At 40.3% G+C, this 26,005-nt stretch overlaps 4 gene segments (V, D, J or C); 2 read left to right on the forward strand and 2 right to left on the reverse strand.

Moving 5' to 3' along the window:
- Positions 1-5,805: 5,805 nt before the first annotated feature.
- Positions 5,806-6,451, reverse strand: LOC132857070 (Ig kappa chain V region 3381-like). The segment is given in 2 exon segments: positions 5,806-6,284; positions 6,395-6,451. Coding segments are annotated over 2 exon segments (420 nt in total).
- Positions 6,442-8,328, forward strand: LOC132857357 (immunoglobulin lambda constant 6-like). The segment is given in 3 exon segments: positions 6,442-6,551; positions 6,986-7,071; positions 7,773-8,328. Coding segments are annotated over 3 exon segments (516 nt in total).
- Positions 8,329-14,507: 6,179 nt separating this feature from the next.
- On the reverse strand, positions 14,508-15,033 carry LOC132857358 (probable non-functional immunoglobulin kappa variable 6D-41). The segment is given in 2 exon segments: positions 14,508-14,863; positions 14,974-15,033. Coding segments are annotated over 2 exon segments (405 nt in total).
- Positions 15,034-15,605: 572 nt separating this feature from the next.
- LOC132857359 (immunoglobulin lambda constant 6-like) lies at positions 15,606-16,903 on the forward strand. The segment is given in 2 exon segments: positions 15,606-15,618; positions 16,584-16,903. Coding segments are annotated over 2 exon segments (333 nt in total).
- Positions 16,904-26,005: the final 9,102 nt, after the last annotated feature.

Consider the following 26,005-nt stretch of genomic DNA (forward strand, 5'->3'; position numbering starts at 1 on the left):
TAAGTGAATAAATTATATAAAGGCAGGTTTCGGGTTACCTGCCTATGCGTCATTGCTGGCACCGCCCTCTCGTGGGACCCCATTGATGGTTTCCCCAGGTATGTGCGTATGTAACCGCGTGGTAACCTGTCCGGCAAACTTTATATGCGTGCTTACTCATGTGCTCTGTTTAACACTATAGGACAATATTGTCCCGCTGTTGTTGGCATGGGTGTTCTGCTATCTCAGTGTGTGTTAGCATCCAGTTTGTGAACAAGAAAAGTCAATCTAGTGAAGATGATCGCATTTAGTGCGAGTTATAACTGCTAATCGCTGGTACGTATAATTTCAGTCCCTGTTTGCGGCGGTTTATTTATTTATTTATTTATTTTTAATAACATACTGTGACATGCTCAGCAGGTTGATCTGGTTGTCCAACCACTTTCTGAGGGATGAGAGGGTTAAGTCCATGGGTATGACTGCACTGCTGTTTTGCCTCTGAGAATACTGTTGCGGGTCGCTCTGACTCCAACTCGGCACAACGGGGCTTCACGCCGTATACCGGTATTTTAGTCGGCAGCTCTGTGGTTGTTTTTTGTCCACTCTTCCCTTTGCTGAGTTTTTTGTCCACTCTTCCCTAACGGTGAGTCACTTAGTCGATGTCTTAGTTTTGTTTTTTTATTTATTTAATGTGGTTACTTGTCTTAATACTCCTCTGTGTATTTCGTTTGTTTTCTTTGATGTATGTGATTTAATATTATTATTAGTTTGCCCTTGGTCCTGCTTGAATGGAAGCACGCATTATTAAATCTGCATGTACAAAATTTGTATTAGTGATAGTAAATCTAGTAAATCTGCATGTACTAACTATCGTTAATTGATACCATATCATACTATCAATAAGTATGTCTTTCGCCCTCTTTGAATCTGGGCTATTTGGTTTCATTATTGATTAGTTTTGTTATTTTGTTTGACTTATATTGTGTATATTTAATTTAAATTGAGAGGAATTTCTGTTTTGTTTTGGTTTTGCAATGTTGATTTTGTTTTTGCATTTAATTCTTTTGTTGTTTTGTTTAATTTTACTTTTGATATACTTGTGTTGGGTGGGTCGTCTTTTAGGGGGAGGAAATAATTGCTGTACCTATTGAGGGTGGCTTTTACACTGTGTGCTGTGTTTGATGTGTACCTTCCACACGTGTGAGTGGTGTGGCTTGACACTGTGATGTAGCTGGGTCATGTGTTATCTCCTCTTGCCCTTGAAAGGCCTAGTCATTTAAAGTATGTTTTCTGTTCTGTGTATTTGGTTTTGTGTTAAGTGACTGAAGATTTTACATTCTTTTGAGAATCTTAATCTTGCACAAACTGTAAAAATAAAGTAACACAACTGTCTATTGTGTTATTCTCGTGCCCTTGTCTCTTGCTCATCATTAGGTAACGAACCTGTGTCCTTTTGGGACTGTTCCCCTCATAAGGGGTGGTGTAGTCAAATGTTATACCCCTAGGGGCCTTTTGTGGCGTTTTATAAATTAACCTAGAATTGTTACACTTTCCCCCACCGCTCTGCTACAATAAGGTATACCTTTATGCGTCCCACAATGGGGAAATTTCTCCGTTACAGCAGCAAATAGAAAGAAATATTGCACACAGGCGCACTTTTTTTTCAAAAAAAAAAAGCACAAAAAGGATCTTCAGAAAATGAGCAGAGAACACAAACCCATCATCATCGAAAGAGACACCAGCGGAGCAAGTGAGCAACTTTTAAGTTCTCCGTCTTAACATCAGCGAGGATCTCACCTGGACCTACACACTGATGCAGTGCCGAATAGGCACAACGCCTCTTCTTCCCAAGATGGCTGAGGAATATAGGAACATCCCCAGAACATTCTACACCTGCACTATAAAGAGCATCCTGACGGGCTGCACCACTGCCTGGTTCGAAAAACGGCATGCTGGCAACCGTAAAGCTCCGGAAGGGTTGCGCGAACTGCCAGCCACATCGTCGGAGGTGAGCTTCTCTCCCTCCAGGACATCTGCACCAGGCGGTGTATAAGGAAAGCCCGGAGGATCATCAATGACTCCCACCACCCGTCCACAGACTGCTTTCTGCTTCCCTCAGGAAGACGTCTCCGCAGCATCCGATCCCGCACTAGCCGACTGAGAGATAGCTTTTCAACTTACTACAGCAACATGCTTGCTGCAAATATGCCGCCATCTGCTCAGCTCGGGGGAAGCTTCACTTAGCTGAGTGGATATACAACTGCACTTAGCTGAGTGGATATACAACATGCTTGTTGCAATTAAAAAATAAAAATAAAAAATAGCAGCAACATGCTTGTCGCAAATATACGCGCCATCTGCTCAGCCCAGGGTGACGCTTTACCTGACTATTGATTAGCCCCGCATGTATTAGAGTCTCTACAGGGCGCATGCTTCCCCTACCTGTTATCGCTAGCTTAGCATGTTTACAATATGCCGTCGTCATATTACTGCCGCAGGGTGTATTCTACTTCCCCCATTACGCCACGCACTCAGCCTCAACATCTAGAGCTACAAGCTCGCCGCAAATATGCTGCCTTCTGCTCAGCCCAGGGCGATGCTTCCCCTGATTGTTGATTAGCCCCGGACGTAGTAGCTTTCAAAAGTATGTTCAAATACCAAGCTTCACGAGCAACCAGAGTCTTCTACAGGGTGCATGCTTCCCCTAGCTGTTCCCACTCTAGCCTAGTGTATATACTACATGCGTGTCGTTATATCGCTGCCGCAGGGGAGTATTATGCTTCCCCCTCTACAATTCACACTCAGCTCAACAGACTACAGCAACACGCTCGTTCCAAATATGCCGCCATTCGCTCAGGCCAGGGTGACCTTCCCCTGATCGTTGATTAGCTGGATGTATTAGCTTCATACTGCAACATCGTTTTCTTCCCTCTGGATGTTGAAATCAAGCTTCATGAGAAACCAGAGTTTCTACAGGACGCGTGCTCCCCTATCCGTTCTCACTTTTATTTAGCGGATATCCGACATACTTGTTTATATCGCTGCACAGGGGTGCACGCATCACGCTCCCCCTTTGCTTCACACTTTGCTTTAACTGACTACAGCAACATGCTCCTTGCAAATATGCCGACATTCGCTCAGCCAGGATGATCTTTGATCAGTTCTGGATTTACCAGCTTCATGCTGCAACAGTTATGTGGGGTTTTTTTTTCATTCGGCTCATGGTTTTGTTTTGGGGGTCTATTCTATTCTCTAGTTGCTGCTCTCCCTGCTCTGTCCATGCATGCGAACCATACCGCCAACACTAACTGTATGCATATCACCTAATAAATTCTCTCTTCACAAAATGGTCCTGACAGAACTGACATGATACACATGATCTAGATAAAAGTCCTAAATTTGAATGTCCTGCAATGAATCTTCCACCTAAATGTATGAGCAGAGCAGGTGATGTTCTACACACTTCTTACTCTCTTCTTAACACTTGCTGTGGATTGAGAACACAGGTCTGTCTGTCAGCCAGCATTGTAGTCTGTTATTTACAGAAATTAATAAGGTTTTTACACCCAGTGCATAAAGACACAACTGTGAAACCTCCAGAAAACAGTGAAAATTACAGCTGACACTCAAATCTCCTGATGACCTTTAGTGAAGTTCTCACACTGATCTCTTTATAACAGCAGGAGAAGAAAGAGCTCATATTTAATCATTATTTAATTTTGATGAGGATCGTTGCTAGGCATAAATTTCCACTGGGACACAGACCCCCATCACTCAATGCTTAATGTATGTACTCTGTATTTATAAATATAATAATAAACACCATCAATCATTATACATTTTTCCCTGACTCCTGTCATATGGATGATGGATGGATGACTGAAGGCTATTGTCAGAAAGGAAGCTTCAGTCTAAGAGGAGAGGAAGTGAGAAGATCTCAGGACTAAGGAGGATGACTGATGGATAAGATTCATTTCCAAAAGAAACAGCACTAAAAGAATGAAACTGTTTAAGATGAGACAGTACAAGAGGTGTGTGAGAGTGTGAGACACACAGTGTCCCTGAATCCTCTGAACCAGGTCTCAGTCTGAACAAGGAAGTGGAGAGAATGAACACCAGGTTCATTCAAAAACATTTAGAAAGAGTCAGTTTGGACAGGAGGAGTTACACCAGTTACTGAGTCAGAATCCAGAGCAGGACCAGACTGTGACCTGAAACAGACACAAGACAGAGACTGAGGCGGAGACCAGATTAATAACAGGGGTAGAATTAGAGACTGTACTGGAGGTAGGATTAGAGATAGACACTGAAAAATATGAAAAATGATCCATCAAACTGTTTGTTATTATAAATAAAACAACAATCTTGAAAACTGTAAACTGTTTATCTTACAATAGTGAATGTAATGGACTGTGTTCAGTGTGATGTGATGATTATTGAGTGATCTCTAATGTGAGTTGTGAGTTATTGTGGTGTGATTCTTCTTCTACACAGTGTGTCATTGTGTTATTGTGTGTCATTGTGTGTCATTGTGTATCATTGTGTATCATTGTGTTATTGTGTGTCATTGTGTATCATTGTGTGTCATTGTGCTATTGTGTGTCATTGTGTGTCATTGTGTGTCATTGTGTATCATTGTTATTGTGTGTCATTGTGTATCATTGTGTGTCATTGTGTTATTGTGTGTCATTGTGTATCATTGTGTGTTATTGTGTGTCATTGTGTGTCATTGTGTGTCATTGTGTATCATTGTGTTATTGTGTGTCATTGTGTATCATTGTGTGTCATTGTGTTATTGTGTGTCATTGTGTGTCATTGTGTATCATTATGTATCATTGTGTTATTGTATGTCATTGTGTGTCATTGTGTTATTGTGTGTCATTGTGTGTCATTGTGTGTCATTGTGTATCATTGTGTTATTGTGTGTCATTGTGTATCATTGTGTGTCATTGTGTTATTGTGTGTCATTGTGTGCCATTGTGTTATTGTGTGTCATTGTGTATCATTGTGTATCATTGTGTTATTGTGTGTCATTGTGTATCATTGTGTGTCATTGTGTTATTGTGTGTCATTGTGTGTCATTGTGTATCATTGTGTTATTGTGTGTCATTGTGTATCATTGTGTGTCATTGTGTTATTGTGTGTCATTGTGTATCATTGTGTGTCATTGTGTTATTGTGTGTCATTGTGTGTCATTGTGTGCAATTGTGTTATTGTGTGTCATTGTGTGTCATTGTGTTATTGTGTGTTATTGTGTATCATTGTGTGTCATTGTGTTATTGTGTGTCATTGTGTATCATTGTGTATCAGACCTGCAAAGATTTTTTTCATAAAGCCACATAATGTTTACAAAAAAGATGATGATACGATGCAGTTAAAGGGGAAGAAAAGACGAGGGTAAATTATGGACGTTTTAAGCAGCAAAACAAGTGGGTATACCGAGGGTATAAGCTAATATTAAGCCATAGAAGTCGTTATACGCAAACAGCCCTGGGGAAAAAGTAAGCATACACCGTATACCTGCGTATGGCCCCGACTACACCACTGGTGTTTTCCCTTCAGTTACACACTCAGTCAAATCAAGAAGCATCTTTAATGAACTGACTAGATAAATGAGGTGAGATGGGAGCAGGGAAAGTGCTGAAATGTGCAGGACAGAGGATACTAGTGTGAAAATGGATCAAGCAGGGACACAAACCTGTGAGTTAGTCAGTGTCAGGACACAATGAGCACTGATCAGGCACGTGGCTATTGGTCACAGTAGTGGATGTGATGGATTGTGTTCAGTGTGGTGTGATGATTATATAGAGATCTCTAATGTGAGTTGTGAGTTAGTGTGATGTGGTTCTTCTCCTCCACAGAGTGTCATTGTGTCGTATCACATCCTCCAACTCAGCACCTGCAGTCGCTCCCAGCTGCAGCAGTTCAGTCTCTCTACAATCTGACTGAGGGAGGTTTTTGTACGACTCTATAACACTGTGTGAACACGCAGCTACTAGGACAGTGGACACTCTGACAGTAGTAATCTCCTGCATCTTCAGTCTGGACTCCACTGATGGTCAGAGTGAAATCAGATCCAGATCCACTGCCACTGAAACGAGCTGGAAAACCTGACTGTAGCTCGTTTGCTTTAATGATCAATAGTTTAGGAGCTTCTCCAGGTTTCTGCTGATACCAAGCTAAAGGTTGAAAACCCCAGCCTTGATACACTTGGGGATTAGTTTTACAGTTGATGGTGACTGTTTCTCCTGGAAGAACAGATTTCACTGCAGGAGTCTGAGTTACTGTGACTTGACCTCTGCATTCTGAAAAATACACAATAACGCAGCATGAAACTGAAATATTCTAATAGAAACAATAAGTGTATTAGTATGAACAGATGATTGTAGAGATAAAATATGAAGCAGTGTCTGACCTTGAGTCCAGAGGATCAGTGTCCAGATGAAGACGGGGATCAAAGTCATGGTAGCTGTGGGTGAAGTTGCTGTAGCAGCAGCTCTCAGTCATGAAGTGTTAAAGTCACAGCACTATAAACACTCCCAGATCACTGAAGCATGTGCTGCCAATGCAAAGTGTCCTCTAAGTATGGAAACACCTTTACCACATTCCCCCAATCTTACTGTCATTCTCACACTACTACAGAGTTATTGTGTGGATTTGTATTTGGAGATGTAGAAGTGAGCAGCATTAAAAAGTTATTCTTTACTATCTTTATGTGTCGTGTATATTGTGTTTCTGACTGTAGAGATGAATCTCATCACTAATCCATCATTCAGTGTTATTTCTCCTCCAGTCTTCTGCAGTGTGTACAGTACACTGTGCTCCAGAGTCAGACGTTTTTACTGAAACATCACTGAGTTTAAACAGCAGAGTGACAAAGAAAACTAAATAATCAAGAAATCTTTAATCCTACAGTTGTGTTCTGTAAATATAACAATTACTGAACTGTGTGTGTGTGTGTGTGTGTGTGTGTGTGTGTGTGTGTGTTTGTGTGTGGTCACTGTAGTGTGACAGAGGTTTTTGTACGACGGCTTCATAGGAATGTATCACTGTGGTACACTTTTGGTGGAGGAACAAAACTGTCTGTGGGCCGTAAGTAACCTGTTTACTAATGACTGAAATGGAGTGTGTTCAGATTAATGACTGAAATGGAGTGTGTTCAGATTAATGACTGAAATGGAGTGTGTTCAGATTAATTTTAAAATGTGTAAAATATATAGTTTATAGTGACTTTTTCTTCAAATTCACTTTTAGGGAAAGTGATGTTTGTATAAAATCATTTTGTTTCTCAAATTTCTCTTATTTTAGAAGTTTTATAAAATGTGTCTGACTTTAGTGATAATAGCTCGTTCTAACTGAAATAACATTTATATAATTGTTTGTGCAAATGACTGTAACAGAGTTTCACTGAATTATTCTAGCTACATTTAATATCTCAGAGACTGTGACTCTATAAACAGATGTCCTGAAGACTAGAAGCAATTTATTTAAATAATAAATATGATCTCATTTTAAAATATTTATATATAATTTAGAAAATATTTTTTTAATATTTCTTATTAAATCGTATAATTAAATTTCAATTTTCACCATCATAGCTGTAAAATGTAAAAGTATTTGAATTGAATGTGAAACGTTTGTGATGCTCCACTGATCTCAGTTCTGCTCTGTAAGATATAAAGGGAAGTGAAACACACACAGTGAGCTGAAACAAAGCCTGAGTGACTGACAGCTGTCCATTCCTGTCTCACCTCTGTGTGTGTGTGTGTGTGTGTGTGTGTGTGTGTGTGTAGGTGACACCCAGCCCAGTGTGACGGTGCTGCCCCCCTCCAGTGCGGAGCTGCAGCAGGAGAAGGTCACACTCGTGTGTGTGGCCTACAAGGGCTTCCCCTCGGACTGGAAGTTGAGCTGGAAGGTTGACGGCAGCAGCTGGAGCTCGGGGGAGAGCCGCAGCGCCGCCGTTCTGAACGCGGACGGCCTCTACAGCTGGAGCAGCACGCTGAGCCTCCACCCGGATCAGTGGAGGAACAAGGTGGTGACCTGTGAGGCCTCCAAAGACAACCAACCTACTGTGGTGAGCACAGTGAACACAGAGCAGTGCTCAGAGCTGTGAGCTCACACACACTTTACTCAGCTCACCTTCTACTGCTTCACTGTGTGCTACATGTGGCCTTTACTGCTCAAATCATCCACTCTCATCATTTCATTTGTCTTGTTAACATGTGAGCTCACACACTCCTCACTTTAACTCAGCTCTTCTTCTTAATTATCACCTAAATATGTGTTAAGTGTGTGGATCGCTGCAATGTCCTGCTTTGAATTATTAATAAAAGCTTTTGAATCAGTAAACACGGCTGTTTTACATCGTTGATTATACACATCATACACAAATCACCAAGGAATCTGTCTCAGTATCTGCTGTAGAACCTGATTATTCATGAGAAAGACACCTGATAATAATAATAATAACAATAATAACAATAACAATAATAATAATAATAATAATTTACTCTCACTGGAGAATATAATCTTGGGGACTGGTGTGATGGTTCTGGAAATGCTGTTACACTAACTGTATTAATCACGACTCAACCCCTGTATATTTCTAATACTAACGTGAAATATTCAGTAAAAACATCATAAATATAATATACATAGTGAATTTCCCACAACAACAACACTACAATTTAAACACAATTATATCATGAGAATCAATTAATCCATTATCCCACTGCTTCCTATCCTTGTCCTGGATTGTCCCCTGTGCTGCACATTTTAGTGTTTTCCCTTCAGTTACACACTCAGTCAACTCAACAAGCATCTTTAATGAACTGACTAGTTAAATGAGGTGAGATGGGAGCAGGGAAAGTGCTGAAATGTGCAGGACAGAGGATACTAATGTGGAAATGGATCAACCTGTGAGTTAGTCAGTGTCAGGACACCATGAGCACTGATCAAGCACATGGCTATTGGTCACAGTAGTGGATGTGATGGACTGTGTTCAGTGTGTTGTGGTGATTATTGAGAGATCTCTAATGTGAGTTGTGAGTTAGTGTGATGTGGTTCTTCTCCTCCACAGAGTGTCATTGTGTCGTATCACATCCTCCAACTCAGCACCTGCAGTCGCTCCCAGCTGCAGCAGTTCAGTCTCTCTACAATCTGACTGAGGGAGGTTTTTGTACGACTCTATAACACTGTGTGAACCAGTAGCCAGTGATGGCGTGGTAACTCTGACAGTAGTAATCTCCTGCATCTTCAGTCTGGACTCCACTGATGGTCAGAGTGAAATAAGATCCAGATCCACTGCCACTGAAACGAGCTGGAACACCTGACTGTAGCTTATTTGCAAATGCAATCAGGAGTTTAGGAGCAAAAATGTAAAATTGTCAGTGACGCGGGGATAAAAACGGACCTAAATGCAGGAAGCTTAACAAAAAACAGGGATTTGTTAACATAAAAAACACGAAACAGAGACTAGGAAAAGACGACAGGACAAAACAGAAGACAACAGAGGATTCCACGCAGCACAAGGCAAGGCGGCTCAACTAAAAAGTACAAATAATTAATCAGACATGATGGACAGGTGTGCAGAGAGCCGGGGAGGAAAAGACAAGGGCGGGGCAGACACGTGAACACAGAACATAAACAAAAGGCACATGGCCAAAGTCCGGGCAGAGTCCTGACAAAAATACCCAGTTTGCTTGTGTTTACACAAACTTCAGAAGCTTTCAGAATCAACCAGTCACATTCAAGCTCACACAATCAACTGTATGGACTGCAATGACCCACACCAAATATCCAATTTACATCCATATCTACAGCGCCATCATATCAAACTGTTAACATGCTGTTTTGCACACTGTTTGTGCTCTTTTCACATGCTGTCTTTCACATTTCAGTCGATTGCTGTTTTGCACAATACTTTACAATACCTCATGTAATTTTAGTATTTCAGCACATGTAATATTGTTTGAACATACAGTATTTACACTGGTTGGCACTGGTATTTGTGTATTGTCTTTTGTGTATTATCTTTTTTTTGTCTTTTGTCCTGAACTGTTTGCAGCAGGATGCACAGATGCACTTTATGTGGCTAGGATTATTTAGAAGTCCAAAGCTCTGTCTTTGTTTTATGTAGCATCATGGTCCTGGAGAAACATTGTCTCATTTCACTGTGTACTGCAACAGTTATATATGGTTGAAATGACAATAAAATCTTCTTGACTTGACTTGACATAAAATGTCATGATTCTACACAAAATAGCACTTAATTGCAATTACAGATCTACATGGTCTCACTGGAAAATGATCAATGTCTGTGTGGTTTAATAAATACATATCCCAGATTTAGAACCTACCACAAAGTAAAATCCATTCTTAAATGCTGGAACAAATATGGTACAAATGAGTCTCTACATAGAGGAGTCAGGTAGCAAAGTGCATTATTCAGGTTTTAAAAGAAAATTCAAATAGAATTTCATACACCTTCCATAATGAACCTGTTGGTCTTATGATGCTTTTTGTTTAAGTATTTTCTCTAACATACTCTGTGGTCTTTTAGGACCTGGTGAAGAACTTCATTTAACTGCAGAGTGACTGCAAAGTGGTGGTAGGAGAGAGAGTAGCCAGACAGCATTGGCTGGTGATGTGTAAGGTGTCTCTGGTGGTCAGAAAAAAGAGAAGAGAAAAGATAAAAAAAGAAGACCAAGTGGTGGAAGTTGAAAAAGAAAGGATGTCGTGAGGAATTCAGACATAATTCAATTCAATTCAATTCAAGTTTATTTGTATAGTGCTTTTTACAATGGACATTGTCACAAAGCAGCTTTACAGAACATAAACATAGAACAAAAGATAAACATAAGGAGAAGTATAAAGAATTAATATAATAAAAATTCAAGATATATACAGTTCACAGTGTGTATGTATGTATGTATGTATGTATGTATGTGTGTATGTGTATTTGTCCCCAATGAGCAAGTCTGAGGAGGCTCAGGCAACAGTGGCAAGGAAAAACTCCCTTAGATTGGTAAAGGAAGAAACCTTAAGAGGAACCAGACTCAAGGGGAACCCATCCTCATATGGGTGACACTAGATGGTGTGGTTACAAATATACAGTTGTGTTCAAAATTATTCAACCCCCACTGAAATTGATTGTTTTGGTCGGTTTGACATTGATTATGATCATTCAGTCATCCTGCTTACAATTAAATCAAAGAGGCACATGTAGGTCAGACAAATATAACATAACATTTATAATGAAATAACCACAAATGTCTTTTCTGAGCTCACATCATTATCAGTTTTATTCAACCCCCAAGTGACATTCAATCTTAGTACTTAGTACAACATCCTTTTACAGTTATAACAGCTTTTAAACGTGAAGCATAGCTTGACACAAGTGTCTTGCAGCGATCTACGGGTATTTTCGCCCATTCATCATGGGCAAAAGCCTCCAGTTCAGTCACATTCTTAGGCTTGCGCACTGCAACTGCTTTCTTTAAGTCCCACCAGAGGTTCTCAATCGGATTTAAGTCTGGTGACTGCGATGGCCACTTCAAAATGTTCCAGCCTTTAATCTGCAACCATGCTCTAGTGGACTTGGAGGTATGCTTGGGATCATTGTCCTGTTGAAAGGTCCAACGTCTTCCAAGCCTCAGGTTTGTGACGGACTGCATCACATTGTCATCCAATATCTTCTGGTACTGAAGAGAATTCATGGTACCTTGCACACGCTGAAGCTTCCCAGTACCTGCAGAAGCAAAACAGCCCCAAAGCATGATTGACCCCCCGCCATGCTTCACAGTAGGCAAGGTGTTCTTTTCTTGTTCTTCCTCCTCCAAACATAGCGTTGATCCATGGGCCCAAACAGTTCTAATTTTGTTTCATCAGTCCACAGAACACTATCTCAAAACTTCTGTGGTTTGTCCACATGACTTTTGGCATACTGCAGTCGACTCTTCTTATTCTTTGGGGACAGCAAGGGGGTGCGCCTGGGAGTTCTGGCATGGAGGCCTTCATTACGCAGGGTGCGCCGTATTGTCTGAGCAGAAACTTCAGTACCCACATCTGACAAATCTTTTCTCAGTTCCTCAGCAGTCACACGGGGACTTTTCTCCACTCTACGCTTCAGGTAGCGCACAGCAGTCGAAGTCAGCATCTTCTTTCTGCCACGACCAGGTAGCGTTTCAACAGTGCCCTTTGCCTTGAATTTGCGAATGATGCTTCCTATGGTGTCTCTTGGTATGTTTAACATCTTTGCAATCTTCTTATAGCCATTGCCCTTCCTGTGAAGAGTAATCACCTGTTCTCTTGTCTTCCTGGACCATTCTCTTGACCTCACCATGTTTGTAACCACACCAGTAAATGTCTAGAAGGAGCTGAGTATCACAGTCATTTTAAAGCTGCCTAATTGGTGCTTATTAGGCTTTATTGCTGCTCCCTGATATCCACAGGTGTTTTCAATACCTGATTGAAAACACTTCATTGAACCTCTGTTCTTCAGAGTGGTAGTCTTTAAGGGGTTGAATAATTATGTCAATGAAGAATTCACAAAAGAAACATTTACTACTGTATTACAAAACTAATTGATGTCATTTTAGTTGCATATGGTTCTTTAAGAAGTCCTTGTAGGATTTCATTCTGAATACAATTACAAATGTACACTAAATTCCCTAAAACCATTTACAGCATTGGGGGTTGAATAATTTTGAACACAACTGTACAAGTATCACAGAGTCCAACTGGAGCCGGTAGATCTATAGATGTCTCAGGGTTCTCACAGAGTCAGCCTTGTCTCAGTGGAGGTCCAAAAAGTCCACATAAGCTGAGACAGGCTATGGGTGGTCAGGAAGACCTTTCAGATGAATGGAAAACTACAGCAGAAGTGACCAGGGAGACAGGTAGGAGGCTGCTAGGTGTGTCACCCGATAGGATAAAAGAAGATAAGGAAACGTGGTGGAACGAGGACATACAGGACAGAATTCAGAGAATGAGGCTAGCTAAAAAGATGTGGGACGTAGAAAAGAAAGAAGAGAGGATTACAAGGAATCGCAGGGCGGAGTGAAGAGACGTGGCAAAGACCAACCAGAAAGCATACGTTGAGTTGTATGCCAGGTTAGACACGAGGGAAGGTGAGAAGGACATGTACAGATTAGCGAGACAGAGAGATAGAGATGGGAAGGATGTGCAATAGATAAGGTTCATAAAAGATAGAAATGGAAAGGTACTAAAAAGAGAGTAGAGTGTGCAGAGAAGATTAAAGGAGTATTTTGAGGAGCTGTTGAATGAGGAAAATGAGAGGGAGAGTCAGAAAGAAGACGTGAATATTGTAGAGCAGGAAATAGGAAAGATTAGAAAGGATGAGACGAGGAGGCCTCTGAGTCAAATCAAGAATAGAAAGGCTGTAGGTCCAGATGACATACATGTGGAGGTGTGGAAGTGTCTTCTTGTTTATTATGTTGATGGACAGTTTGACAGATGAAGTCAGACAGGAATCATTATGGACAGTGATGTTTGTGGGTGACATTGTTATCTGTAGTGAGAGTATGGAGCAGGTGGAAGAACACCTGGAAAAGTGAAGGTCTGCTTTGTAAAGAAGAGGAATTAAAGTCAGTCGTAGTAAGACAGAACAAGAGGGAGGGAAAAAGAAAAGTGAGGATACAGGGGTCTGAGGTCAAGAAGTATTTAGGGTCAAATGTCCAGTGTGGCCAGGAAAAGAGGTGAAGAGTCGAGTACAGCTGGTTAGAGTGGGTGGAGAAAAGTGTCAGGAGTGTTTGTGTGAAAGAAGAGTGTCAGCAAGAATCAAAGGAAAGGTGTACAAGACAGTAGTGAGACCAGCTCTGCTATATGGGTTAGAGACTGTAGCAGTGAGGAAAAGACACCAGGCAGAGATGAGGATGTTGAGGTTCTGTTTAGGAGTGACGAGGATGGACAGGATTAGGGATGAGCACATCAGAGGGACAGCTCAGGTTGGCTGTTTTGGGGTCAAGATCAGAGATGCTAGATTGAGATGGTTTGGACATCTACAGAGGATGGAGATGGTTATATTGGTAGAAGGATGTTGGAGATGGAGCTGCCAGGTAAGAGGTCAAGATTAAGGCCAACGAGGAGATATATGGATGTGTTGAAAGAGAAAATAAAGGTAACTCATGGATTACCGAGGATTGACTTAAGTGGAACAGATGATTTGCTGTGGCTACCCCTAACAGGAAAAGCTGAAAGTGGAGGATGAATGTAAATAAGTGAGCACTTATATCACTGATATTGTATATACTTCAAAGCCAGTAATCATATTTGCTTATTTAAGTTGGCAGATAAAGACGTTCAGGTCTAAACCTAAATCTGTCAGTTTTGAATGTATTTGATGGAAATATAACATAATAAAAACTCAACATTCAAATATTCATTATTATCGAGTGATCTTGAGTTAATGTGATGTGGTTCTTCTCCTCCACAGAGTGTCATTGTGTCGTATCACATCCTCCAACTCAGCACCTGCAGTCGCTCCCAGCTGCAGCAGTTCAGTCTCTCTACAATCTGACTGAGGGAGGTTTTTGTACGACTCTATAACACTGTGTGAACACGTAACCACTGTGGTAACTCTGACAGTAGTAATCTCCTGCATCTTCAGTCTGGACTCCACTGATGGTCAGAGTGAAATCAGATCCAGATCCACTGCCACTGAAACGAGCTGGAAAACCTGACTGTAGCTGATTTACATATTTAATCAGGAGTTTAGGAGCTTCTCCAGGTTTCTGCTGGTACCAGAATATGTGGTTACCACCATGCACTGCCGGACTGGTTTTACAGTTGATGGTGACTGTTTCTCCTGGAAGAACAGATTTCACTGCAGGAGTCTGAGTTACTGTGACTTGACCTCTGCATTCTGAAAAATACACAATAACGCAGCATGAAACTGAAATATTCTAATAGAAACAATAAGTGTATTAGTATGAACAGATGATTGTAGAGATAAAATATGAAGCAGTGTCTGACCTTGAGTCCAGAGGATCAGTGTCCAGATGAAGACGGGGATCAAAGTCATGGTAGCTGTGGGTGAAGTTGCTGTAGCAGCAGCTCTCAGTCATGAAGTGTTAAAGTCACAGCACTATAAACACTCCCAGATCACTGAAGCATGTGCTGCCAATGCAAAGTGTCCTCTAAGTATGGAAACACCTTTACCACATTCCCCCAATCTTACTGTCATTCTCACACTACTACACAGTTATTGTGTGGATTTGTATTTGGAGATGTAGAAGTGAGCAGCATTAAAAAGTTATTCTTTACTATCTTTATGTGTCATGTATATTGTGTTTCTGACTGTAGAGATGAATCTCATCACTAATCCATCATTCAGTGTTATTTCTCCTCCAGTCTTCTGCAGTGTGTACAGTACACTGTGCTCCAGAGTCAGACGTTTTTACTGAAACATCACTGAGTTTAAACAGCAGAGTGACAAAGAAAACTAAATAATGAAGAAATCTTTAATCCTACAGTTGTAAAGCTCTAAATATAACAACAATTTCTGAACTGTGTGTGTGTGTGTGTGTGTGTGTGTGTGTGTGTGTGTGTGTGTGTGTGTGTTCACTGTAGTGTGACAGAGGTTTTTGTACGACGGCTTTATAGGAATGTATCACTGTGGTACACTTTTGGTGGAGGAACAAAACTGTCTGTGGGCCGTAAGTAACCTGTTTACTAATGACTGAAATGGAGTGTGTTCAGATTAATGACTGAAATGGAGTGTGTTCAGATTAATGACTGAAATGGAGTGTGTTCAGATTAATGACTGAAATGGTGTGTGTTCAGAATAATGACTGAAATGGAGTGTGTTCAGATTAATGACTGAAATGGAGTGTGTTCAGATTAATGACTGAAATGGAGTGTGTTCAGATTAATGACTGAAATGGAGTGTGTTCAGATTAATGACTGAAATGGAGTGTGTTCAGATTAATGACTGAAATGGAGTGTGTTCAGATTCATGTTAAAATGTGTAAAATATATAGTTTATAGCGACTTTTTCTTCAAATTCACTTTTAGGGAATGTGATGTTTGTATAAAATCATTTTGTTTCTCAAATTTCTCTTATTTTAGAAGTTTTATAAAATGTGTCTGACTTTAGTGATAATAGCTCGTTCTAACTGAAATAACATTTATATAATTGTTTGTGCAAATGACTGTAACAGAGTTTCACTGAATTATTCTAGCTACATTTAATATCTCAGAGACTGTGACTCTATAAACAGATGTCCTGAAGACTAGAAGCAATTTATTTTAATAATAAATATGTTGTCATTTGGAAAACATTTATATATAATTTAGAATATCTTTTAAATATTTCTTATTGAATATACAGTATAATAACATTTTAATTTTAACTGTTCACAATAATATAAATCATTATAGCTGTAAGATGTAAAAGTATTTGAATTGAATGTGAAACGTTTGTGATGCTCCACTGATCTCAGTTCTGCTCTGTAAGATATAAAGGGAAGTGAAACACACACAGTGAGCTGAAACAAAGCCTGAGTGACTGACAGCTGTCCATTCCTGTCTCACCTCTGTGTGTGTGTGTGTGTGTGTGTGTGTGTGTGTGTGTGTGTGTGTAGGTGACACCCAGCCCAGTGTGACGGTGCTGCCCCCCTCCAGTGCGGAGCTGCAGCAGGAGAAGGTCACACTCGTGTGTGTGGCCTACAAGGGCTTCCCCTCGGACTGGAAGTTGAGCTGGAAGGTTGACGGCAGCAGCTGGAGCTCGGGGGAGAGCCGCAGCGCCGCCGTTCTGAACGCGGACGGCCTCTACAGCTGGAGCAGCACGCTGAGCCTCCACCCGGATCAGTGGAGGAACAAGGTGGTGACCTGTGAGGCCTCCAAAGACAGCCAACCTACTGTGGTGAGCACAGTGAACACAGAGCAGTGCTCAGAGCTGTGAGCTCACACACACTTTACTCAGCTCACCTTCTACTGCTTCACTGTGTGCTACATGTGGCCTTTACTGCTCAAATCATCCACTCTCATCATTCCACTCTCACTTTAACTCAGCTCTTCTTCTTAATTATCACCTAAATATGTGTTAAGTGTGTGGATCGCTGCAATGTCCTGCTTTGAATTATTAATAAAAGCTTTTGAATCAGTAAACACGGCTGTTTTACATTGTTGATTATACACATCATACACAAATCACCAAGGAATCTGTCTCAGTATCTGCTGTAGAACCTGATTATTCATGAGAAAGACACCTGATAATAATAATAATAATAATAATAATAATAATAATAATAATAATAATAATAATAATAATAATAATAATAACATCTGATGTATTGTCAGTATTTGTGTCAGTAAAATACTTACACAATGGTTATGGAAATTATACCTTATAACCATGACAATGGTTGTTCCCTTAATATCAACAACATTTTCTAGCCTTTCCAGTAAAATAGTATCACTATTGCTGTCAGAAGCTTCACTAAGGTCAAGCAACACCAGCAAGAAGACACAACCCTGATCATAGGCTAGTAACAGGTCAAATACTACTTTCACCAGCACTGTTTCTGTGCTATAATGAGGCCTAAGGGGGTTTTTACACCTGGTCACTTCATGCGTTTTCTGTCATCAGATAGCTATCTGATCGTAAAAAGACCAGGTCTAAATGCTCTCCGAAACGGTTTCGAGACGGATATAAATCCGATCGTTCAAACCACTTCAGGAGGTGGTCTGGGACGCATTTCAGATGAAACAGGACAGGTGTAAATGCATGTGGTTGTTCAAGCCACATACGTCAGCGCTATACTCCACCTAAACGGAAGTACGTCACTCACAGGTGACTCGGGAGTCGTGCATCGCACCAGAAACAAATATGATTTCCCACCAGTGCTGGCTCCGATCTTTCACCCAGGTGTCTCGTTTGGTCTTAAAATGCACTGCTGTCGCCAGCGAAAATGCAGCAAACAGTAATTTGTGTTTTTTGTAGCAACCGAATACACCAAAGCAATTTCAATTACCCCGGAAATGAGGTAAAATATATCTGCTTTTTGGGTGGGAGTAAATAGATCAGATTGATATCCGATTCGCCAAGATGTGTTTATGTGGCCTAATGTAAATGGAACAGTTTTAACAAATCAGATAGCTATCGGATCAGAGAATACACATGAAGTGACCAGGTGTAAAAAGGCCCTAAATCCTGACTGATACATTTCAGGAAATTTATTCCTATGTAGTTTTCAGCATAACTGCTAGTGTTTAATACTTTTATAGGATCTTAACAATTAAGGGGAGGTTTTATATTTGCCTAAAGTTGGACAGCTGACAGGGGTTGAGGTTTAACCAGGACAGGATCCCACAAGTTAGCCAGTGTCAGGACACCATGAGCACTGAACAAGCATGTGGCACCTGTAACAGCAAGATAATATGCAGAACTGAGGACAAACACTAATATATTTGTTGTTTAACATAGGTCATGTGATCCAGGTCTCCCACTACTAAACAAAAAGCTAGTGTGGATAAAGCAATATGATTAAAACATTAAAAAACCTCAAAGTGCTGAATCCCTGCCTAAGAGTCACAGATGATCCGAGTGAGATCAGTAGATATTTCTGATAAAAGAAAAAAAATGTGTGCAGCAGTGTTAAGTGATGGTTACACAAATCCAGTGTTGTAATGTAACGGCGTACAAATACTTTGTTACTGTACTTAAGTAGAAATTTCACTTATCTGTACTTTACTTCACTATTTAAATGTATGTCAACTTTCACTTTTACTCCACTACATTTCCTAGATAAAATGTATACTTTTACTCCGATACATTTCCACTAAGCATCTTCGTTACTCGTTACTACAAAATAAAATCAGAAGAAATGTGTGCGACTGCAATAAGGGAGGTTTGACGAATCACTGCTCCTAGATTGCATTACGCTCCGCAAGCTCTATTTCATCGTAATTTTGACAAAGGAGCAGTGGCAGAGCCAGAGAGGTGTCCGGTGTGTTTTTATTTGATAGCATTAGAAGTTTGATGCTGATTGACATCTCATTTCACCTATCAAAAGAAGTCTTCGTTTGATGTTTGGTCGCGGCGCCGCTCAACATTTCAAATCCATCAATCAATGATAAGAAAGAGTTGAGAGGTAGAGAAAAATACTGTAACATCAAATTTCAGTAAGTTTTGAGATTAAACATCAGGATTTAGTTTTCCAGAAAAATATTTTGAAAGTTAAGTCGCTATATAAATTGACATTAGACGCTATTAACAGATTAATTAGACAAGAGAGATCGGTTCGTTCCCCAGTTTAGCCATAATATACATGACATTGACATTTGTGCTAGTTATACACGTATACAGTGCAGTGTCTGTGTGTAAGTCTTTAACTGTCTAGCTAATATGAGGTAACTAGTTTTACAGCTGTCAGTGTTTAATGTTGTTATTAAACTATGTATCTGGTAATGTTACTCAAAAGATTACTGCAGACAGCCTGTTAGCTATCATGAAGGTGATTAAAGTAGTCATTTATGCTGACAGTAGTGATGGTGGGATTTGTAGTTAAAGTTGAGTTTGAATTAAAAAAATCTGTATTTGATGCTTAAATGTATTATATCCATGTGTCATATTTTTACATAGGGTCAATAAAAAATGAAAAGAAAGGCAGAGATATCAGACTTTTTTTTAAAGAAGCAAACACATACAGATCAGGTGCAAACAGACCCCAACCCAGCCCCCAGCCCCTGCATCACCACAGTACCCCAGAGCACAGTACCCCAGTACCCCTGCCTGATGCTAGTAGTCAGACTTCACAAGAACCACCAACAGGTTTGAGAACCCACCAGGCAGTTAGTCAGTCACATGTCCAGTTCAGAATTTAAGTTTAGCTTGTTATAGATGGTTTCATCAGTTTAGGCTTTACATAAAAATATAATTAGGTGTTGATTTATGTGTGACATACACAAGATAAAATTATAACATAATATATTATAAATTATAAATAAAGATTATGAGAGATATATTCTACCTCTACTAGAATTTATGGGATTCATCCATGCTCCTTGTTAGGGTAATTTGTGTCATAGTCTGTGGACCCCCCTAAAGATGCCTATGTATAAAACTCTAGTTCCGCCACTGCAAACGAGGAGGAAGCACAACTGAAACCGCCATGGAAGCCCCTACTGGAGGACCTCCCGTTATTGTAGACAACCACCCTGATGATAGTGGTGAACTCGGTGAACAGGGTGAAGAAGATAACGCTATACACCTCTGGCCGTATTTGCAAGTAATGTTTCTGTACATTGGAATGAAAGATTCTTCCTACCGGATGAAGTGTCTCTTATGCCTACCAAATGTAACCCAGATAAAGTTATGGGTGTTTGTTTTTGATTTATGTCTTTATGCTAAAGACATTGTTTGAATTCCATAAATAGTTTTACAAGTTAATGTTAGGAGAGTTATTTCATTGGCCAGACATGAGGTGATGTAACGAGGTCACGTGACATCTGTATAAGTTAACCGTAATTAAAAATAATTAATTATTTGTTAAATGCATTTTTGTTTAATTAATATAAATATGCTGAGAAAGATTATTTAAAAAGAACTTGTATTTTGTTTAAGTTTTATTAAGTATATGTGTCACATGATGATGGATGCATGCTGGGTGCCCGCGGGCAGTGGAAGGAGGGCGAGAGAAAAAAAGGAGGGAGAGTGAGACAACGGAGCTGTTTAACAAAAAAGTACGACCTGTTCTTTGAGTAGTGTAATGAAGCTAATTAGGTGTTCATCCCGAACCCTGTGTAGCGATAGTTTCTGTTTGGAGTGGTAAAAACATCGGAAAGACGTTTACATCGCCTCTGACGAATGGAAACTTAAGTTGTGGATTATCGCGCCCTGTGCATGAACTTGGCTAATGGACTGGCGGATAGCTAGCTCAACTAGCAAGGACTATGTGTGGCGAAGGAGTAATTATAAACAGTATACTACAATTGATGACTTAATTGTCTTTGGAAAAACCCTGGAAGAGCACTAAGAGGGGTTGCTCAAGGTCCTTGACCGTCTTGGAGAGGTTGGGCTGAAACTTTCTGTAGATAAGTGTCAGATCTGCTTGTCCAAGGTAAAATATCTTGGGCATATTGTGTCTGCAGAAGGGGTTGCTCCTGACCCAGAAAAAATTGATGCCGTCACACAGTGGCCTATGCCAACAAACCTCAAGACATTGCAGTCTTTTCTTGGATTTTGCGGCTATTAGCGCAGATTTGTTGTAAATTATTCTGCAGTGGTTAGACCCCTTACTGAGCTCACCAAGGGCTATGCTCCCACTCAAAAGAGTAAGAAAAAAGCCTTGGATGTGACAAGAGTTTACTTGAGAGACTCAGAACCGTTTGGAGAAAGATGGGATCAATCTTGTACAGACGCATTTCACCAGATTATTCACTGTTTGATGCATGCACCAGTACTGGCCTTTGCAAATCCTCAAAAGCCATACATCCTACATGTTGATGCCAGCTTAAAAGGACTGGGCGCTGTCTTATATCAAGAGTCTGCTGAGGGCTTACGACCTGTTGCGTTCGCTAGCCGAAAGCTGAGCACATCTGAAAGAAACTACCCTGTACATCACTTAGAATTCTTGTCGCTCAAGTGGGCCGTAGTCGACAAGTTTCATGAGTACTTGTATGGAGCAAGATTTACAGTACGTACGGATAACAACCCCCTTACATACGTGCTGTCTACAGCAAAGCTCAGTGCAGTAGGGCATCGCTGGCTAGCTGCCCTCTCGACATACAAGTTTGATATTCAGTATCGACCAGGCCGACACAATATAGATGCCGACTTATTATCTAGAAACATGCCAGATGTGAAAGGAGCAGATGAATGGGTGACAATACCTCAGTCGGGTGTGAAGACACTCTGCCAGCCTGGGTCTCAGCCAGCATTTCCTATCAGTTCACCTGTCTATGTTACTCAGTTGGGGGCATCTCCCCATTGTGTCCCAAACCTGTATGCTTTCCCGACACACCTGGATTTAAAGTCCCTTGAACTTCTGTCTAAGCAGAACCTCAGGAGAGCTCAGGAAGCGGATGATGCCATTGGACCAGCCATTCAGGCTGTCAATCATGGGAATTGGCCAGATGACAAGAACATCAACCCAGAGCTCTTACATCTGAAGAGAGAGACTGGAAAGTTGTCAATGAAAGATGGCTTGTTGTACCGTTTCAGCAAACGATCATCAGGAGATGAAGTCTCTCAACTTCTCTTGCCAAGAAAGTTCAGAGAAATGGTTATGCGGGCTATGCATGATGATTTAGGACACTTTGGGCAGGAAAGGACCATTGAACTACTCAGGAGTAGGTTCTTCTGGCCAAAAATGTCTGTAGATGTTGAGGAATACATAAAAAATTGTGGAAAGTGCATTTCTTACAAGACCCATCCACAGAAAGCTGCTCCATTACACCAGATTATAAGCCATGGGCCTATGAACCTGGTGTGCATGGATTTTCTTTCCATGGAGCCAGACTCCAAAGGGTTTAGTAACGTACCTGTAATCACAGACCATTTTACACGGTATGCTCAGGCTTTCCCAACCAAAAGCCAAAAGGCCCAAGTCGTGGCTAAGATCCTTATGGAAGAGTACTTTGTACATTATGGACTCCCTACCAGGATCCATTCAGATCAAGGTAGAGACTTTGAGAGCCGATTGATACGGGAACTCCTGCAGTTGATGGGGATTCGTATGTCTCGGACAACCCCTTATCATCCACAAGGAGACCCGCAGCCCGAAAGGTTCAATCGTACCTTATTGTCGATGCTTGGTACTCTGGGCCATGAGAAGAAGCGCACCTGGAGCCAACAAGTGAGTTACTTGGTCCATGCGTACAACAGTACAAAGTGTGATGCCACTGGGTATTCGCCTTATTACTTGATGTTTGGGCGTGAGGCAAGACTTCCAGTGGACTTGTGTTTTGGAACGTCCCCTGATGGTATAGAGACCACTTGTCATTCTCGGTATGTTGCAAAGCTAAAAGAGAACTTGAAGCAAGCCTACAAGTTAGCCTCTGACGCTGCAGATAAAAGGCACCAGAGAAACAAACGATTGTATGATCAACGAGTCACTTTTCGAGCATTAGAAATTGGTGACAGAGTTTTTCTTCGGAACTTAGGTCTGAGAGGGAAACACAAGCTAGAAAGCAAGTGGAAGCAGGAACCCTATGTTGTTATGGGAAAACTGCCTAATCTGCCTGTGTTTAAGGTTAAGCGGGAGGATGGTAGTCCTGGGACAAAGACCATACACAGAGATCATCTTCTTCCCATTGGACAGCTAGTGAGAATGCCCCCTGCTGATCCTGGTAAAAATCTGCCAGTCCGACCTCGAACCAGAGCAGTTACACAAAATAAGAGAGATGTAAGATCAGATACTCCAGAGTTATCAGAGTCTTCCGATTCATCTTCTGAGTTGGAGTATTGTATAACACAGAGAGAGTTTGCACCTACAGTTACCAGTGTCTCTAGACCTAGAAGTGATGATGATGATGATGATGCGGACTCCCACCTTACTCCCGAAGGAGATTGTACAGGTGATGAATACTCTGAGAGAGACTTGGACTCTGAGTCTGATGAGAACAGAGATGAGGAGTGCAAAGAAAGTCTAACTTCAGAAGAGACACCTGGTCTTGAATCAGAGTCTGAACCAGAAAAAGAAGAGACTAATGTCCGTGAAGACATTGTTGTGTCCAGACCTGAGCCCAGACAAAAGAGGTCTGTGAAGCCAACCATTAGACTCACGTATGATGAGTTAGGTAGATCCAAAGATCAGCCTCTAACTATTGTGCCCAGGGGTATTGTTATTAAGATTGGATCAGAGTAAGAAAACAATAAATACATATAATAGTTGTTGCACCCCTAAAGAGCCTTAGTTAACTTTCCTAGTGTCTTATGAGGACATACAGACATTTAGAAGGGGGAGGGTGTAACCCAGATAAAGTTATGGGTGTTTGTTTTTGATTTATGTCTTTATGCTAAAGACATTGTTTGAATTCCATAAATAGTTTTACAAATTAATGTTAGGAGAGTTATTTCATTGGCCAGACATGAGGTGATGTAAGTCACGTGAGGTCACGTGACATCTGTATAAGTTAACCGTAATTAAAAATAATTAATTATTTGTTAAATGCATTTTGTTTAATTAATATAAATATGCTGAGAAAGATTATTTAAAAAGAACTTGTATTTTGTTTAAGTTTTATTAAGTATATTTGTCACATGATGATGGATGCATGCTGGGTGTGCGCGGGCAGTGGAAGGAGGGCGAGAGAAAAAAAGGAAGGAGAGTGAGACAACGGAGCTGTTGAACAAAAAAGTACGACCTGTTCTTTGAGTAGTGTAACGAAGCTAATTAGTTGTTCAACCCGAACCCTGTGTAGTGAGGCCTGCAACTGGTAAACTGAGTACAGTGTTCACTTACTATTGCCGGCTTTTATTATTTATTTTGGCCAAGTTGGAGTAATAAGTTGTATATTTTACTGATATTTTTCATTTAAACTTGAACTTGATTTTGAAAGTGATCTGCACAATATTTTATTTGACATCACATTTAGTAAACTGTTCATATTGTTTAAATTGTGTTGTGTCTATATTTACAAGACTGAAGTGTGTTTCATATTTCTTGGTACCTGGTAGTCTAACACATTTAATTATAAATAGAATCCATCTCAAAGTAAAGATAAGACAGATTGATTAGGTTTAAGATTGTTAGAAATTAGTTAAAAGAGCTCAGGTTAGCCACCCCATTATAGCCGGTAACGCTAGGGGCGCTACACAAAAATCACTGAAATTTTACTTTTTACTTTTACTTCAAATACTTGAGTACATTAAATATCAGAAAATGACTTTTGATACTTAAGTACAGTAAATATCAGATACTTTAAGACTTTTTTACTGGAGTAATATTCTAAAAGGTAACTTTCACTTCTACCAAAGTCTTTTTCTAGTACGATACTTTTACTCAAGTATTGCTTTCTAACACTTTATACAACACTGCACGAATCACTCATTAGCCCCATACAATACAGACAGGTTCAGTTCATTTCTGGATGATCTGCATAATCAACCTGAGGCAAGAAACTACCTTCCTCTACATTCATTGCTGTGTGGGAAGATGTGGTATTCTGTTAGACTGCTGCAGTCACTGATTGGTTTGATGCACATCCCAGGATGTCAGTAATATTCCTGACTCCATGGTCCATACATCGTCTTCCATAGAAGAGTTTGTTCTCTCAACATAGAGGTGGAAGGTTCATGACCATCATCCACATGAGCAAATGTCTTTACTGGACACCATAAATGAGGAGTAAGGAGACATTTCTGATGAAGACTACCAGGGTTGGATTAGACATTCCAGAAGATACTTTCCAAAATAAATCACCAGACAAAAGATGTGATGAGAACTTGTGGCTAAATACAGAAGAGAGCAGGACTAGAACCTTCACAGTGCTGTTCCATCAGAATGAGTAATTATACTGTTGATGATGTTTTTTTAATGGGATGTGGGTTGTAATTATTATTAATGCAGCCGTTTAAGTAAATCACTACATACAATGATATAGAAAAAATACTGCAGCAAATTTCAGTATTTCAGTTTCATTTTTGTTAAATATTCTTTAGTACAGTCAATAAAGTGAAAACGTGTTATTCTTATTCTATCAGGAATTACTGATTTAGGTGAAAAATCATTCAAGCTTAAAAAAACGTAAGTACATTATTTCTGTAATCCTTGCTGTTATTAGTATTAATAATTTCATATCAGTTTGTTATGAGTGACATTGAATGCTTTCTGTGTCAGAATTATTGCTTGTGTTATAATTGAACAAGCTATTTTGGCCAAGATTCATGTTTGTAATGCAGACTGTATGAAGAGCTTTGATAAAATGGCTTCAGTATTGACTGATGCTTGTTAGCAATTTAAAAATCCCTGCAATATCACAGAGAATAACTGATCAGAGTTTATGTCAAAGTTCTGAATATGTGAAGACTCTCAGAGAGGATATTTGGTGGTTGAGTCGT

Source organism: Tachysurus vachellii, chromosome 14, assembly GCF_030014155.1.
Source record: "Tachysurus vachellii isolate PV-2020 chromosome 14, HZAU_Pvac_v1, whole genome shotgun sequence".
NCBI lineage: Eukaryota > Metazoa > Chordata > Actinopteri > Siluriformes > Bagridae > Tachysurus > Tachysurus vachellii.